At 60.0% G+C, this 17463-nt stretch overlaps 1 protein-coding gene across 2 annotated transcripts; it reads right to left on the reverse strand.

The window, feature by feature from the left end:
* Positions 1–184: 184 nt before the first annotated feature.
* On the reverse strand, positions 185–17056 carry ALDH3A2 (aldehyde dehydrogenase 3 family member A2). 2 transcript variants are annotated; one of them, XM_047756703.1, is made up of 11 exons: positions 16951–17056; positions 16654–16814; positions 14766–14997; positions 14032–14117; positions 12501–12709; positions 11360–11477; positions 9619–9760; positions 8449–8615; positions 7126–7225; positions 5036–5271; positions 185–1338 (listed from the first exon to the last, which is right to left on the reverse strand). In XM_047756703.1, exons 2-11 carry the CDS (start codon positions 16804–16806, stop codon positions 1324–1326), a joined length of 1458 nt encoding a protein of 485 aa, XP_047612659.1. In that variant the 5' UTR covers positions 16807–16814; positions 16951–17056; the 3' UTR covers positions 185–1323. The 2 variants fall into 2 exon arrangements, with proteins under 2 accessions (XP_047612659.1, XP_047612660.1); XM_047756704.1 differs by lacking the exon at positions 16951–17056 and having other exon boundaries at positions 14766–14977; positions 16654–16770.
* Positions 17057–17463: the final 407 nt, after the last annotated feature.

Here is a 17463-nt window from a genome sequence, read left to right on the forward strand (position 1 = left end):
ACGAGTGACCAGGTAAAGCTTGAGAAGACCTTGGGTGAGAATTTAAAAGGAGAAAGCCGGACCTAAAGACAGCTGGCCACGGGCCATCGTTGGGGGATAAAGGCAAAACATGGATTCAGAGTTGGAGAAAGCGTAGACGTGCCTCCCACAGGAAAGCTCTGAATAACCAGCATTTTTATCATAATTCATGGCAATTTCATTAAATTTATTTCGAAGCAGAATCTACTAGTAGACAAGTCAGTATCGTTTAGCTAGAAAGTGATGGACAATCGAATGTATCAAATGAACATTCCGTGGTGGAATTTTGTCTGAGACGCCTTGTGCTTCTGACAGGTGGAGCCCGTCTCAGCAGCTTGTTCCTAAACCAGCCTCGTGACTAATTCTTGACACCTCGCCCTGTGAGGCAACATCCTCCAGACGCCTAATGAGACACAAAACACACTCATCCCCCAGAGAGGATTATACGTCCTGTAAAGTGAGTCACATTCACTGACTCACTGGTGGATTTTGCCAAGCACGTGCATGCGTGCGTGCGGGGGTTGGGGGTGGAGGAAGTGGGGCCTGTGGCCAGGACCCCCCCCCCGGCTCTTTTTGAGACTTTCCATTTGGCTAAAGAACCCCGGCGTTTCCTGTCTTCTGTCCCCTTCCGTGGGGCCCGTGCTGTCCTCGCAGAGTGTACAAGCACTTTTGTTACAGCATTAAAATGCACGTTAGGGTTTAAATTCTGCAGCAACTCCACCTGAGGATGGCAGATGAAAGCCGCGTACACGCGTTGGCCGCTGTCTTCCAGGAAGCCTTAGGACGCACTGGACGCTCCAGCGACATCGGAAACCGAGTGTGGACAGCCACAAGGGACCGTCGCACCCCAAGCACAGGACAGGACGGAGCAGAGATGAGAAAGGGAGATGCCCGCAGGTCTGGTCTTCAAGTCTCAATGGTGAGGGACGGGGACCCCAGCCCGACCCTAGCTCGAGGGCCTCGAACCTGGAATGGAGGCTGGGAAGGCCCGGAAACTAGGGCGGGGCTGACTCTGGAAGGTTTCCGGGTGATACTTCGGTGGAGGGGGGGAGTGGGTGCTGCTCCCCAGCCCAGGGCTCCAGGGCCTGGGCCCCAGCGGGATGGGGTCCTCCCAGGACCCTTAGCCCTGGGTGGGGGCGTGGGGCTCTGGCTGGAAAGACAGTGAGTGGCAGTGACTCTCAGGTTCCATTACGGTGCATTTGTGTATCTTCTTACTATTTTTGGTAGGATTTAAAAATTATTGGTTCATTCGCTATTTAATAGAAAAATAGAAGAGACAAGGCGTCGGCAGCACAGGCAGCTCCTTCAGCGGTATCCAGCCTGGGGAGAGAGAGACGTCCGGTTACCCTGCAGGCTCACACCCACCCGCCCTGCCCTGGATCGGGGCCCTGACAGGTACCTCCTGCGCCACTTCCTAGGAGCCTCTAAAGGGCCCGGGTACCCCGAGGAGTCTAGTGTGGGGGGCTAAGGATGAGCAGTGAGGCCTCCGCCGAGAACGGCAGCAACAGGACAGGAGGAGAGGAGACAGGGTGCTGGGCCGGGGCGAGACAGGAGTGGAAGGTACTCGTTCGCCGGCCGAGCGTGGGGAGCAGGGGGCTGCGTCTGCACGAGCTCTGACCGTGACGCACCGTTTGCTCCCCAGACTCCTGGGTGCGCGCGGGATTTCACCAGCGCCCCTGAGGTTTCAGAAGCTGCCCATCCTCAGAGTTCAGACGTCTCGTTTAATTTTCAAAGGCCTAACGACCCCGATTCATTTTAACTTTTTATAGTCCTCAACTTTCTAAAGCTCTTCCAGTGCCTTCTGTAGCTTATGTCGAGTTTTGCTGGGACTTGACTGTGTGTGTGTGTGTGTGTGTGTGTGTGCATTTTTGGCCAAGGCGTGATGTGGGGTGGGGTGTGTGTGTGTGTGTGTGTGTGTGTGTGTGTGTATTTTTGGCCAAGGCGTGATGTGGGATCTCAGCTCCCAGACCAGGGACTGAACCCTGGGCCACAGCGGTAACAGTGATAAGCCCTCACCACTAGACCACCAGGGAACTCCCCCCGCCCCGACCGCGCGCCTTCTCTTGAGATCTGAGCCCACGGATTATGGAAATGTGCTCTGTGTGGCCCACCCAGGGCCCAGGCTAGTAACCTTGGAGGAAAGCTGGTTTCTGGAAACTCGCATCGGGCAGCGAGTACTGTGAACTATAGCTCTTTTCAAATTGCTTGAGATGGGCTGAATTCAGGCGGCAGCCCCTGGTGTCACGGCGATGGGAGGCAGAGGAATGGGAGAGACGGTTGTTTGCCACTTGGGAGTGGGGCACAGTGGCTTCTGTGTACTTCTGTACATATTTTTAAGTGGACAGAGAAAATCCCCCTCAACTGAGATTCCAGGTGCTCCTGTTGGATTGATAATCGCTGCTTCCCATTTCCATTCTAACACCAGTCAAGTGATATTAAAATCATACCCAAGAAAGTTCGCAGCAGTAATGAGCCTGACTAGCATCCATGAGAACGCGGGTTCAATCCCTGGCCTTAGATCGTGGATGGAGGATCTGGCGTTGCCGTGAGCTGTGGTGTAGGTCACAGACGCGGCTCAGATCCCGCATTGCTACGGCTGTGGTGTAGGCCGGCGGCTACAGCTCTGATTCAGCCCCTAGCCTGGGAGCCTCCATATGCAGCAGGTTCGGCCCTGAAAAGCAAGGAAAAAAAAGAAGCCCCCCCCAAAATCATATCCAAGTATACAAACAAATAACTACGAAGTGCAAAAAAGCAATTTCAGGAAAATGTGTGGCAATTACAGCCAATAAAGCTTTCTCAAGTAAATGTACAGTTTAGATTCAGAATCTTTTTTTTTTTTAATTTTTTGGACCACACCCACAGACAGCAGGCAGGGATTGAGCCCAAGCCACGGTAGTGACAATGCCCAATCCTTAACCTGCTGAGCTACCAGGGAAACCCTCAAGAGTCATTTTTTAAAAGTAAGAAGTGATTTGAGAAAGATGATTAAAACCTCGAGAGCAGAGCAGAGAAGCAGCAAAGAGGAAAAACCTCAAAGCTTGACTCAGCTCCGGCTCCCAGGAAGGAGAGCAGGGAGGTGGGGCTGCCGGGGCCCCAGCCTCCCTCGCGCCCCCAGCCTCCTGCGGACGAGCAGAGGCTGAGGCCTAAGGACGGGCTCGGGAGACGCTGTCACCCTGCCCAAAGCCACAGTCAGGTCCCTCTCCGAACCTGAAATCAAAGCCGCACTTTCTGTTCCAAACTGAATGACACCCTGCTGCTTCTCTAGACCCGACCAGAGGAAGGCTGGTCTGCAAAGCCTTCCGGGGACTCTGGGCGGGCTACCTGGCCTGCCCAACCTGTCTGGGAGGGCCTCTGTGCCTAAAGGCCTCCCGGGAACCCCGTGCCTGGGCCTCTGGATTTTCCACGAGGCTAAGCAACTCCATCCGGACAGAGAAGATGTGTGTCAGGCTGGGGACCAAGGTCTTGGGAGAAGGTGGGCAGATACGGACCAGAGACCCAAGCACACCTCCGACCTCAGGAAGATGCGGAAGAAAGAAAGGACGGAAAGTTCTGGATCCCCGTGTTTTGATTCCCCAAGTTTGCTACATGAATTCTAAGTTGACCTTTTTAATTTTTTGCCTTTGTTTTTTTTTTTTCCTCCTTCAGGGCCTCATCCGCGGCACATGGAGGTTCCCAGGCTAGGGGTCCAATCGGAGCGACAGCTGCTGGTCTACGCCACAGCAACACCAGATCCGAGCCGCGTCTGCAACCTGCGCCACAGCTCACGGCAACGCCGGATCGTTAACCCACTGAGCGGGGCCAGGGACCAAACTCGTGTCGTCGTGAAGACTAGTCAGGTGCATTACCACTGACTCACTACAGGAACTCCAAGTCAAACTTATTTAAAAAAACAAAACAACTGAAAACAAAAAGCGACTCAGGGCTTTTTATAAGGTTCTTCTCAAATTGTGGAACAAGCAACAGTGACTAGGCCTAGCGGGCCAGCGGCAGGTCCCCGGGACGGTGAGACACACCTGCGACTGTCCTTCCTGGAAGGGAAGCAGGCTTCACCTGGACCCGGAGAGGCCAGTACCTCTCACCCTGAGAAACGCGGGCTAAGAGCCAGCACTCGGATCCTCGAGGCCAAGTCCGAAGGGACCGGAGACAGGCTTGCTTTGTGGATAACACGTAAGCCTCCACATGTAGAAAAACAAACAGCTACAAGAACACACACCCTGAGCTGGCCCAGGTTATGGGAAAAAGGAAACGGGAGCCCTGCCTCCTCTATGGGAACCGGTTCTGGGAGCTGGGCTCGGTCTGGGAGCCGCCAGCAGAACCAGCAGAGCCTTTGTCCTCGGCACAGCCTGGGATCTCTCAGAAAACCCAGCTGATTCCAAATGCAACCGGGAGCCCAGCTCCGGCAAGGCTGCGCCTCGGCGAGCCGGCTCCTCTCGCACTTTAAACAAAATAATGGTACAACCACAGCTGCTTCCAGGAAACGCCCGAATCCCGCGGCCCCGGGGCCAATTCTTCATGGGCATCAAGGCCTTTTCAACGCACCCCAGCAGCCGGGAGACCCGGCAACTCCGCCCGCTCTCACCGCCCCCTTTTTTCCATCACCCAAGCTTACAGACCGCCCTGGGTAGCCTACCTTGCGACCGCTGATCTCCAGAGGCAGACTCTCTGCGGCACTCAGCAGGAGGGGTCACGGTCAAGCCGCTTCCCCAGCACAGAAGCCCCTGCGTCGGGTCCCCGCCCAGCCCAGGCCACAGCTGCAGCCAGGCACCCAGAGCGGACGACTCTGGGCCCGCAGCTCAGGCTCCAATGCACTGGGTGGGCTCACGCCCCCCTGCACTGACCGAGGCTCAGAGGCTCGGGGGCCCGATGGTCCCTGCGGCCACGACTCAGCCCTGTGGCTGGGACCCCAAAGCAGTCGGAGATGCGCAGGGCGGGGCCTGAGGCCCAGAAGGGTCATAGGACACTGTTTGTTTCCAAGGTCGGGGGGCTCCCGGGATGGAAGGCGCCCCCCCGCACTCACCTTGAGGATCACGGCCAGCACGACGCCCAGCAGCGCGAGGAAGAGGAGGCCCAGTCTCCCTTTGCTGACCCGCTTCAAGAAGAAGAACTTGGCCCAGTCCACCTTGGACTGGCTGTTGGGGGGGTACCTGAGCTTGTTGGCACCTTCCCCCTTCAAGCTTTTTAACAGGCAGGGCCGGAGGTGGGAGAAGGTTTCGAAGCTGTACTTGCCGTGATAAGCTCCCATCCCACTGGAACCTGAAATGAAGGGAGACAGGACACCAGAGGTGACAGGCTCCTTCCGGCCTCACGGTGGCAGAACCGGGAGCCCCCGCTGCTCCACCAGGGCCCCTGCTCATTCCAGGGCCGTCTCCCCGAAGGTCGAGCCAGGACTGGCAGCTCCCGGGGGCCACGTGCCACTGGGGCCGGGGACGGTGCTCGTTGTCCCCAGCACCCCTGCTGCCAAGCAGGTAACCTGCCCAAGGAGAAAAGTGCAAAGCCCAAGCGTGACCCCAGACGGGCTGAGTCCGAGGGCTGCGGGTGCCCCTCCCCACTGTCACACTGTCCCTGCCCCCCTGGCCATGGCCTCAGGGCTCCTGGAAAGTAACCAAGGCCAGGACGGCAGGGCGACGCGGCCACCTCTACCCCCTCACACAGCTGCGCTCTCCACTCAGGCATGTGGCCCAGGTGACGGGGCCAGGACGTGGTTTACTGGGGCCAGGCTGCTGGGCAGCATTAAGGGGGCAGCTGAAGCTGCCGACAGGTGTCCCAAGGTGTGTGTTCTAGAGAAAAAGGGCAACTGTATTTCACGACATCGCCCGTGTTTGTGCCTGGAAGTCAGGACTTCTTCCTCCTAAGTGGCCCGGGTCCTGCCTCGCAGACACCCGCACGGAGTGGACTTTGGCACGTGCGCCGGACGTTAGCTTCCAACAGTCGGGTCTCGGGGAGCCTACACTTCCTCCCTGGGCTCTTCTTCCCCAGGTTTTCTTGGAAAGGCTGCCTGCCTTTTGCACTCAGGGGAACAAGGGTGCCGTCTGTCATGAAGAAGCACGTGTGGCCATGCCGCCACGTGCCGCTGCCTGTCGTGCAGGGGGCTGACCCCGCGCCACCAGACTCGCCCTTGGAGCACCACTGATGTCACAGGAGCCGCGAGGTGGGGTCAGAAGCGTGCGGGGCCTGAGGAACTAGAGGTGACACAGTCCGCCCTGGTCCTTTGGGCATCTGGGCAGTGCGAGCATCCTAACTCCAGCCCCGAACCACCAGCCCTTTCTTTCTTCCACCCCCTCTTTCCCCACGACGCGTTCAGCCCATCAGCAAATCCCAAGGCCTGACCCCCCGAAACACCTGCAGGCTCCCCCCACGGTCCTGGTCCCCGTCTGCCAGCTCCGACGGGTCCCCATCCCCTGACCTGGCACCTCCCCACCCCTCACACTCGCCAGCAGTGCCAGGCGCTGGCGATACAGCTACACCAGAACGGGGGGGACACGTGGCCACCAGGGGAACTGTGGGACAAGTGCCTCAACCAGGCGCAGGCCACCTGGCCCCTGCACCCCTGCGCCCTGAGCTATGGAGCTATTACAGGCGAGAGGGGAACGGGGAGCTTGAAGACCCAGGCTTCTGTTGTCTGCTCTTTGCTCTACAGGTTCGCCCTTTGGTAATAACGCCATCAGATGGGAGAGAAAGCAGCCATCGCCTGTGCCCCGAACGGAAATAACAGGCTGGGCCCGTCCTCTCGGTGTGACCAGGAAGGCAGAGCACAGCCCAGAGGGAGGAGCAGGGCCCCGCTGTGTCCACAGAGCTTCACCGAGAACAGGTTTCGCCCTGCCTGACCCCTTCTGGGACACGGGCGCTGGTTTGCTCTTCTAGAATCATGAAACACCTTGGGGGGCGCTGTGCGGGCACTGGGAGGGGCTCAGGTGGCAAAGGGACACTCCTGCCCCCAGCTGATTTCCCGCTCCTCATTGAAAATGCGACAGGTGCTTATAAAGCAAGAAAAGGGACACGGCCGCGCGGGGGCGGGGCGGTAGGACACAGCAACCTCAGCGGGGCCCCGCTGGGAGGGCAGGGGGCCCCTCGGACGGGCTGCGGGGGCACGGCGGGGGGGGCACTCACCCACGCCTCCGAAGGGCAGGGAGCTGAGCATGAAGTGCATGATGACGTCGTTGCCTGTGACACCCCCGCTCGACGTTGCCTCGATCATCCGCTTGATGAGCTGAGGAGCAGCACAGAGGCCCGCGTCACTGGCGCCCACGGCTGGGATGCACGCCCTGGCGCGGCCAGCAGCCCCTCCAGTCGGGGCAGCGTGCCAGCCTGAGCCCTAGGAGGGCGCGGCTCAGCCAGCGTGACGGCTGCCGAGTCCCTCCCACGGGGTCGCGCTGCACCCCAAACCCGCCCCAGCCTCCTGCCAGGGACTGTTCAGGACGTTTGCCAGGGTTTAAGAGTGGCTACTCTTTCTCTGCTCTAAGTCACAGCAAGTGATTAACAGATAGCGTCTGATTCTTAGGAAATGCAAAAAATATTTCAGATTTCAGACACAGCATCCTACTTGTGAAGAAAGCAGTTGATTGGCCCAGGTCGTGAACAGGCACAACCTGCCTGACTGGCAGATGTCGCTTTCACCTGGCTGCCCGCCAGCGAGGTCCTCTGGGCCAATGTCACCGCCACCCACAGCTCCTGGGCCCTCAGCACCTGCTCCGTCCACCGCTGCTTGAGGTCACCTCAACTGCCCGCTGCTGTGGCTACAGCCCGCCCTGTGCCCTGTGTCCGTCCCACTGGGCAGAGCTGCAGAGGTCACGACCCCGACAGCATCGCCAGCTCTAGGCATGGTCCCAGGACCGTGCTCGGCCCGTGGTGTGGGATCTGCTCGCCCTCGCCTGCCATACCTGCCCTTTCTCCAGGGGCGCCTGAACCTACTGCCCACCCGGAGGCCGCTGCCCCTCAGCAGCAGCCAGTCGCCGCCTGTGCGGATGGTCGAGCTGCAGGCAGAGTGGGGGTGGGGTGGCCAGGCCTGGGGGACGTGGTGTGATCTGCCGGCCAGGCTGGCACGGCAGCACCGCTCCAACCACAGAGTCACGCCACGGAGGGGCCCGTGTCCGAGACGTCTCGACCGGCTCCTCAGCCTTGCTGAGTGGCCGTGGGCACCAGGCGGGGATGAGGGAGGCTCCGTCTGGGACGCCCGAGGGACCAACAGCGAGAGCTTCTGAGGCTGGCGTGGGAAAGTCTCCCCAGGACGCGGGAGTTTGTGACACTCCCAGGACGTGCCTCTGACCCCAGGGCCTTATCACCCAAGACGGTGCCGGTGAGCACAGCCCCACCGGGGCGGGGGGGGGGGTCTGGCATCACAAATAACCACCCCCTGCTCTGCGGCAGAGAAGGAACGGGGGTCACGGCCACAGTCGTGGCGTTTGACCGGGGGCCGTCCACTGTAAGGTTTACCTTATTGTTACGAGAAAATATGTAGAAAGCCAGGGGCTTTTCGCGTTCGTTTATGAATTTTACGGCTTCGTCTGCGTTCTTCACAGGCACTATCGGAAGAACGGGTCCAAAAATCTCTTCTCGCATCACCTTGGCTTCAGGATCAACATCGGTAAGTACCGTCGGGGCTGGAAAAGAAAGCAGCAGAACGAAAACGCTGGAGGAGGAGGAGCCCAGGATGCTGGGCTCATGGGGTCCCCTCCCCGCCTCCCACCCACGTGTCATCTCCTGAGAAAGGTCCCGGGTGCGTGGGTGAGCTGTGCAGATGTTAAAATCTCCAAGCAGGTACAGTGGGACTCTCAGGCAGCCCAAGGGGAGAGACTTGGGTGAATCCTGTACACCTGTGACCCCGCTGGGTGCTGTGTTCCCACGTAACAGGAGGTGATGTTTACGGCTGTCTGCCAGTGCAGACAGTCCCTCCTCGGGTCAAACCAACATCGATTCCTTGTTGTTGTTTTTTTTTTTTGGTCTTTTTAGGGCTGAACCTGCAGCATATGGAGGTTCCCAGGCTAGGGGTCGAATTGGAGCTGTAGCCGCCGGCCTATACCACAGCCACAGCCACGCGGGATCCAAGCCACGTCTGCAACCTACTCCACAGCTCACGGCAACGCCAGATCCTTCACCCACTGAGCGAGGCCAGGGATCGAACCTGCAACCTCATGGTTCTTAGTTGCATTCAACTGCGCCACGACGGGAACTCCAATTTTAAATGAATGTGTTTAAAATGGCAGTACACTCTTGTGGCAAAAACCAAAACACACAAGAGAGCACCAGACGATGAGGGCCAGCACAGCAGGGCGCCCGTGGCAGCCGTGGAGTTAGAGCTCCTTCCCTCCCTGGGCTGCTCGTTCTCACAGCCACAGCTACCATCGTGGGGGTTTCCTCCTGCTTCTCAAGGATGCCAGGAGGAAGAAAATGCGATGAGATGTCTGCAAAAACATACGCAAGCAGCGCAAGCCAGGGGGCGCTGTGAAACACACGTACGTCGCATTCCACTTGTTTGTAACAAGGGGGTGGCCAGAGAGCAGTGTTGAGTAGCTCAGGACACACTGTGCATCCCTGAGGTGGTTCCGCGTCGGGAAGCAGGAGGAGCCGCCCCACTGCCTCTTCCCGCAGGGAAGCTCCCGTTACCTATGTAGCGAGTGGCCTCGTCCGTCTCCCCACCGAAGGCTATCTTCTGCCCCTCGAGCAGACTCTGTATCCTCTTGAAATGACGGAGATTGACGATCCTTTCGTAGTCCGGAGAGTCTTTTACGTTATCTCCATAAAATTCCTGTTTATAGCAGAATTTCCTCATCGCAGAAGGCCCGGGGTCTTCATTTCGTAGTCGTTACAAACTCACGCACGCCCCCAGACCAGGTCTCACCCCCCGCCACCCGGCTGCTTCAGCAGTGGCGAGACGAAGCGCTTTGGCACGCCGAGGACAAGCATTCACGCACCCCCACACCTCCCACTTTCCAGGGGCTCCTCTGCTCCCTCCTGGGGTGAGCTCCGGGGAGGCCCTGCCCCGCGTCAGGCTCTCTCCTCCGGCAGGGAGCTGGGTGGTGGCGGCAGAGACCCTGTGGTTGCAAAGCGAACTATTCACCGAGAATCGTGAAGCCCCTCAAGAGATCACAATGTAGTTTGGCTGAATGGTCCAAAGGAAACGGGGTTCCCGTCGTGGCTCAGCTGTAACGAACTGACTAGGGTCCGTGAGGATGCGGGTTTGATCGCGCCAGGGGGCTAAGGATCTGGCGTTGCCCTGAGCTGCGGTGTAGGTTGAAGGTGTGGCTCAGATCCCGCGTTGCTGTGGCTGTGGTGTAGACCGGCAGCTGTAGCTCCGACTCGACCCCTAACCTGGGTATTTCCACATGCTGAGGGTGCAGCCCTGAGAAGCATTTAAAAAAAAAAAAAAAATTATCCAAAGGAAAAGAACCTCAAAAACCAAGCAATCAGCAGGACATCAAGCCCGTGGAACTCTCAATTACGCTCCCACCACAGGCTGTGCGCTTGCCCTCCACTCACGGACTCCATCTGGACAGCGAGCGGACACGCACGTCCTTGGGCCCCCACTCCGGAGCCACAAGCTGCCAGCTCAGGACCCGGACACCTGGGCCCCGAGTCGGTCCCGGGGGCGTGAGGACTGGAAGCCCCGTCCACAGCTCCTGGTGAAGCTCGGCGCAGACCCGCGGGCTGAAGATTTGCAACGCCTCGGAGCACGGCTGCAGGTGCTCGGGGGTCACCACGCTTGCCCGACGTCCACACCCAGACCCCCCGCACCTCCGTAGTTCCTGTCTGCGCCGTGCTGTTCCAGCAACTTCTCCCCGCGGGGGCTCCATGACCCGCTGCCGCCACCACCACCACGGAGCTGTCACAGGGCCTCGCCCCATCCATTCTTCCAACCCAAACCCCCCGTTTCTTCAGGCTCAGCCCAGGACACTTCCGTGTGGCCTTCCTCAACCCCCTCGCTAGAGTATGTGGCTGTAAACACCCCACAGGACGGGTGGCCGCGTCCAGAGCTCACCAGACATGTCTGAGTGCCCCCCCACCGCCGCCCAGCTGGCGACCACAGCCAGCAGCGCCCCAGGCCAGAGGCTGCCTGCCTTGCAGGGGGGCTGGCAGCATCCTCCCAAACCACCCAACAGCTACTTTGTCTTAAAGCAAGAATTCCACTAAGGACTCTTGTCCCCGGCAGACCCCCTGGACAGCACAAGTGCGTGTGACATAGACCCAAGCCCGCGCCGTGGACCCCCCAGGAAGAGCGTGTGGGACAGTTGCTCCTCAGTTGGGAGGTGAGTTCAGCCACACGTGCTCCTGGAGTTTTCCTGGGGAGGGGGGGACAGCCCCTGCAAACAGCTGATTTCATTTCACTCCAGGTCCCCGTGAAACACACCTGCACGGCTTCCTTCATCTTCTGCACGACCTGGTCCTGGAGGGACGGCTCGCAGAGGACGTAGTCGGGGGCGATGCAGGTCTGCCCGCAGTTCATGTACTTCCCCCAGGCGATGCGTCTGAGAAAAGCCCCGAGAGCCACAGGGTTGAGCCCACCGGTCACCCGCTCGCACGCCTGCGCTGTCTGAATGGTCTTCAGCCAGCTCTCCTCGCCCACGGACTTGGTAATCTTTATCGAAAAATGTTTTAAAAACTCATCTCTCCATCAGTCCATTGGAACTGAGACTAGAACACGCTAAGGAGCAGGGAAAGCCCCGTGCCAGGGCACGCGGGTGAGCCGCTGCCCACCGCAGCAAAAGGGAGCGACAGCCTTGGGCACCTTCCCCTCCCACTCCAGCCAAGGGGACATCCAGCGGACAGGGCCCCACGCAGACGCCACTGCTCCTGCGGAGGCTCTGGGCCCCGCTGCAAAACGCCAGGTGCAGGCCAGACAGGCACCCGTAAAGCACCCGTGCCCCGCGCTGGAAAGCTGTGCCCCAGATGGGCTCCCTGAGGGGTTCCTGTTCCAGGAAGTCGACGTCTCCTTACAAAGCCACCCTGGACCCGGGCCCCACCCCCGCCCCCTTCTCTGAAGCGGGGGAGAGGCCCTGAGCAGTGGCGGCTGTGGGTTTCAGCACTTGCTGTCAGCTCCACTGACTGAGCAGCGAGAACTTGAAACCTTTCGTTTCCCAGCTCACGGGTGCGAGATGCTGCTCTACCCTGAGGGGTGAGTGAGACCGGCTTTTATCCACATGGGAACTCAGTTAAGAGCTGGGCTGAATGCCCTTCTCGCCGCTGCCTACTCCTGGGACCGTCGGGCAGCAGGGAACCTTCTGGCCACATCTACCACCGCGGGAACAGAAAGAACACTGCGTCATCCCTGCGGTCAGCCAGGGGCTGTCCGGACCCCGTGTCCCTCACTTCGGGCCATGGCGTCGGGAAGCGCTCTGCCAAAGAGCCCTGTTCCCCGTGAGGACACCACCCACCCCGCTTAACGTCTCTGGAGCAGGAGGCGCAGGGTCCAGGGCAAAGAGGCCCCGGCGGCCCCAGCGGAGGCGTCTCACCGGGCTGGGACACTCGGGAAGCCAGAGAGCCAGTCTCACCTGCAGGCGACGTCCAGGTCACAGTCTGGGTCAATGTAACACGGGCTCTTCCCCCCCAGTTCAAGGGTCACAGGGGTCAAATGCTTGGCAGCGGCTTCCATGACGATCTTCCCCACCGCGGTGCTTCCCGTGTAGAGAATGTGGTCAAATCGCTGCTCCAGCAGCTTCGTGGTTTCCTCGACGCCGCCGTTGATGACAGCGTACAGGTCCTTGAAGGAAGAAGCACAGACACCTGCATCTCCCGCTGATCCTGCCGTCGGACACGAGCGGTAGAACCTGGGAAGACGCGGCAAGGGTCCGATGGCAACGGGGAACCACAACCTGCAGTGGGACTGACCGCAGAGCCCAGTGGACGAGAGGGGCGGCTGGACCCGACCCGGGGAAGGCACTGCGCGAGTGAAACGAGGCTTCCCTGAGACCGCGGCTGCTGCCAGGGACCAGGGGACGGGCCCCCAGCCGGGGTCTTAAGCTGGATGTCCCTCTGCACGGGGCTCGGCCCGTGTGGGAGCCAGGTCAGTGCCTGCCGACCGAACAGGTGCCAGGCTCCCCGGTCAGGGCCCAAGTCCCCAAGTGGGACCCCAGCTGCACCTGCACCCTGAGCCTGCTGGCTCCCAGGCCCCCCGGCTCCCAGCCTCAGCCTCCTCTTGTTGGGGCGGGGGGAACGGCACAGAGGGGCACGCAGGGCCCTTCTCAGCACTGTGCCATCAGGAGCAGCTACATAAAGAGCGGGCATCTTAGATCACGACAGCAGGAGAAGCCAGGCGGCAAGGACTGCAGCAGCGGGCCAAGTTGGGGAGACTCTGAGGCCTGGGCCTGGCTCCTGCCGGCTCCCTGCTGACGCCTCATCTACCCGACCTTCACCGGCCCAAGCGACGGCCCAGTTCTGACCTGCCGACGGCTTCATCCGCAGAGCATGTGCGACTGCCCCCTCCCCGCCACAAGCACAGTGGGCCTCCCCCTGCTGCTTCCAAATCCTGCTCAGGCGGGCTTGCTGTCTCCCCACCCTTCTGAGCTGCCCTTGGGCTGTGAGCCCCGAGGACATCGGCAGCCCTGACGCTCGACCAGGACGCCTCCCGGCAGCAGCTCCGCCGGGGGGGGGGGGGGGGGGGCGGGGGCGCCGGGGCCACCACAGATCGTGTCCTGCCCCAGCTTCGGGTCACTGACTCCGGGGGAGGGTCCACGCTCAGTCCAGGGGGACATTTTCCTTCTGTAGTTTTCGGGCCACCAACACACCCGCTTAGACACGGACGTGCTGAGGACTGCGCCTCAGCACGTCCCTCGGTCGGTGAGGGCACCTGAAGCCCTGTTGGCCCAAAAAGGGTCGGCGGGGGCGGGGGGGGCTCTGCCCACGCCGTCATGGGCCTAAACAAACCTGCACCCACAGTAGCTGAGCCATCCTTCAGTTTGTCTTGGAACCAAACTCCTCCTGTTAAGCCAAGCGCGCGAGTCTTACCCCGGAGGCCTGGCGGGAAGGGCAAGGCAGGTTCAGCCTGCCAGGCGGACGCGCCCAAGAGACGTGAGCTGCTCTCACCTGGTCTAAATACTGGGGGAGGAGCTTCGCCACGATCTTGGCTGTATTTTCGCTGATTTCGGAAGGCTTGATAATCACCGCGTTTCCTAAAGAGCACAAAGCGGGCAGCACTGTCGCGGACTCGGGGAGCTGACCAGGCGCCCAGATGGTGCCCGCGGAGAGGGCACAGGCCAAGCCCTCCAGTGGCCCAGGCTCTGCACCCTGCCCCGCCTCCTCAGTTCCCACCATCAGGCCTGGCGGCAGGGAGGCCACATCAGCCTGTCCCCTCCCACCCTCTCCCACCCTTGGACTTTCCTGCCTGCCCTGTCATTGTTGTGCAAACAAGATGAGAACTTTATCTCCCAGCATGTGCTCCACGCCCAAGTTGTCAGGACTCCCGGAGCCCGGAGCCCGTATGTGACTAAAGAAACGGGTCAGACCCCAAAGCCAGAGGTGGCAGCTGAAACCGCAGGAGACCAGGGGTGCCTGACTCCAAAGCTGGGCCTGCCGGGTCACGCCTGCCTTTGCACCCTGGCAGGTCCACTCCCTGAGGCTTCACAAAACAGTCACCCTACACACGTTTGGAGCCCACTGCACAGGTAATGGACATAGTTACAAATTCTCAATGCACTGCCGCAGTAAACCAGGGCAAAGCCCCCAGGCGAAAGTACTCAACCAGACACACTCCTTAATTTACAACCAATCAGAGACTAAGCCCCTGGAGGAAGGCGTACAGCCGGGAGCAGCCGTCAGACCTGCAGCGATGGCTCCTATCAGAGGCTGGATGGAGAGAACCAAGGGGTAGTTCCACGCTCCAATGATCAGCACGACACCCAGGGGCTCTGGCTGGACATAGGCCTCGTCAAGCATGGTTAGCAGGTTCTTCTCTGCTGGCCTAGCTGCAGCCCATTCGGGAAGCTTCTCCAGCGCCAGATCAATTTCCCCAAGAATGGTAAGGACTTCTTGGCTGTAGGCATTGAGTTTGCTCTGTTAGGAGAGGATCACAGTTAACCCTCCTGAGCCCGCAGTGTCAGAAGCTCGGGGCTGGGCACGCCCACAGAGGCAGCTGGCACGTCGGACAAGCTGCTGCCAGCCACGCAGAGCCTTCTGCCCCTCCCAGCCCGCGAGGAGGACTTGCCAGCTCCCTTTCTAATATCTTCAATCCCTCTAAATCCTTCTTTACTGATCCAGACCATTGGAAGTCAGGTTTAAACATTAACACTCTCGGAGTTCCCGTCGTGGCGCAGTGGTTAACGAATCCGACTAGGAACCATGAGGTTGCGGGTTTGGTCCCTGGCCTTGCTCAGCGGGTTAAGGATCCGGCGTTGCCGGGAGCTGTGGTGTAGGTCGCAGACGTGGCTGTGGTGTAGGCCAGCAGCTACAGCTCTGATTCGACCCCTAGCCTGGGAACCTCCATAAGCCGCAGGAGAGGCCCTAGAAAAGGCAAAAAGACAAAAAAAAAAATCACTCTCGAGAAGACGTCCCTAATTAAGAGTGTGCCTTGATCACACTTTATAAATGACAGCGACGCCACGCTGATCTGTTTCTTAATATTTCACTGGCTTTACGACTGCATATCTGTGTACATTTTGTTTCCCAACCGAATTTAAAACGCTGAAGAGCAAAGAGTTTAGTATGTTCTTTTTTTTTTTTTTTAGGGCTGCACCCGCGGCATATGGAGGTTCCCAGGCTACAAGTCCAGTCGCAGCTGTAGCTGCAGGCCTGTGTCACAGCCACAGCCATGCCGGATCAGAGCTGCATTTGCAAGCTGCACCACAGGTCATGGCAACGCCGGATGCCTAACCCACTGAGGGAGGCCGGGGATGGAACCCGCAACCTCATGGTTCCTAGTCGGATTCGTTTCCACTGAGCCACAACGGGAACTCCCCATTATACTTCTTTAGCAATCCTGCATATTTACACACACACACACACACACACACACACACACTCACAAATGCTTTTAAAGTGAACGATTCAGACTTTGGAATCGTACTTAATCCACCTTGATTAACAGGCGTCCCAGGCCCTCTGCCCCAAAAGTACTCTAAAGGAAATTTTATAGTCGCTGTTGTCAGGACTGATGTTACTACCTGCCAGGTAATCTTTGGGAGTAAGTGAGAACCGTTTCTCACAAAGAACAGCGTGAGAACGGAGCTCACAAAGCCAGAGCAAGGCCCCGTTACCCCTAGAATGAAGAGAAAAAGTAAAAACAAAATGCTAACGAGATTATTATGAAACACAGGGAAAGGCCACCCAAAGCCGTGTTGCTCAAATCATGGTTTCCAAACAGGCAGCACGGTCTCATCTGGGACCTTGTCAGAATCTCAGACCCGCCTCCCAGACCAACCGAAGCATCATTTGCATTTTAACAAGGTCCCCAGGTGACTCGCCGGGGGGCGAGGGTCTGAAACACTAAGTCAGGGAGGAAAAATCTGAGTACGACAAGCAAAAACCCCGTGTCTACATAAAAACCACAAAGTTAAAAGACAAGAAAAGCCTCGGAATCAGAGGTCTGAAAGAAACGAAACTGACGCAGGATGTTCGGGGGGGAACGACCGCAAACGCGGCGGGGAAAGGGCAGGAACGTGTAGGGCAGCGCAGAAGGGGGGCCGCGGAAAGCCGCGGCCCGGCGGGGCGCACCTTGCTCAGATCCGCGGCGATGGCCGCCAGCAGGTCCTCCTCGCGCTCCTGCACCATCCTGCGCAGGGCCTGGAGCTGCTGCAGCCGGAAGGCCAGAGGGCGCGATCGGCCCGCCTGGAACGCGGCGCGCAATCGCTGGACTTCGCGCTCCATGGCCGGTCCTGCGGGGACAGGGCGATCGGGCGCCGTGGCGGGCCGCCTGGACACCGGGAGGCCGGCGGCGCCTCCCCCATCTCCCGGCTTTCCACCCTGCCTTCCGGACCCCCGCCATCCCGGCCCCTGCCACCCCGGCCGCACCTCGGTCCCGAGCGCTCTCGCTCCGCCGCCACCAACTGCTCGACCCGCGCCCCGCAGGCCGGGTTCGACACCGAGGCGTGCGCCTATTGGCTGGCGCGGCCCACGTGACCGCCGCAGGCCGGACGCCGCGCGCAGCTCCGCCCCCAGGACTCGGACGGCGGGGGCGGCGGGTGGGGTTGGGATGCGGGCTGCCGGGTAGCGTGGCCCCGGGGGCGAGAGGCATGGGCAGGCGCGGGGCCCACCGGCTTCGAAGCCTGCGGGGCTGCCCTTGGGCCGCCCGACAGCCCCTCCTCCGCCGGAGCCGCCTGGACCCCGCTGCGGACGTCTGCAGGATCCCGCCCAGGTGAGTGCTCGCCCCGGCCGCCCGAAGCCCACCTTAAAGGGTCCCGCAGGCCCCTCCCGTGGGCGCAGCTCCTCCAGGAAGGGGCTGCTTCTCGGACCCTGTCCTGCTGCCCCCCTGCCACATCCGCGCAGCTCCGGTCTCTCTCAGCGCTTCACCTGTGCAGGTTGGAG

Source organism: Phacochoerus africanus, chromosome 14, assembly GCF_016906955.1.
Source record: "Phacochoerus africanus isolate WHEZ1 chromosome 14, ROS_Pafr_v1, whole genome shotgun sequence".
Classification (NCBI taxonomy): domain Eukaryota; kingdom Metazoa; phylum Chordata; class Mammalia; order Artiodactyla; family Suidae; genus Phacochoerus; species Phacochoerus africanus.

Coding starts and splice junctions, on each gene's coding strand:
- ALDH3A2 (XM_047756703.1), bottom strand. CDS start 16,806: ATGGAGCGCGAAGTCCAGCGATTGCGCGCCGCGTTCCAGGCGGGCCGA. Junction 11,478..12,500: donor GACCTGGACGTCGCCTGCAG/GTGAGACTGGCT, acceptor GGCTTTTCTCAG/ACGCATCGCCTGGGGGAAGT. Junction 9,761..11,359: donor AGATGAAGGAAGCCGTGCAG/GTGTGTTTCACG, acceptor TGCTATAAACAG/GAATTTTATGGAGATAACGT.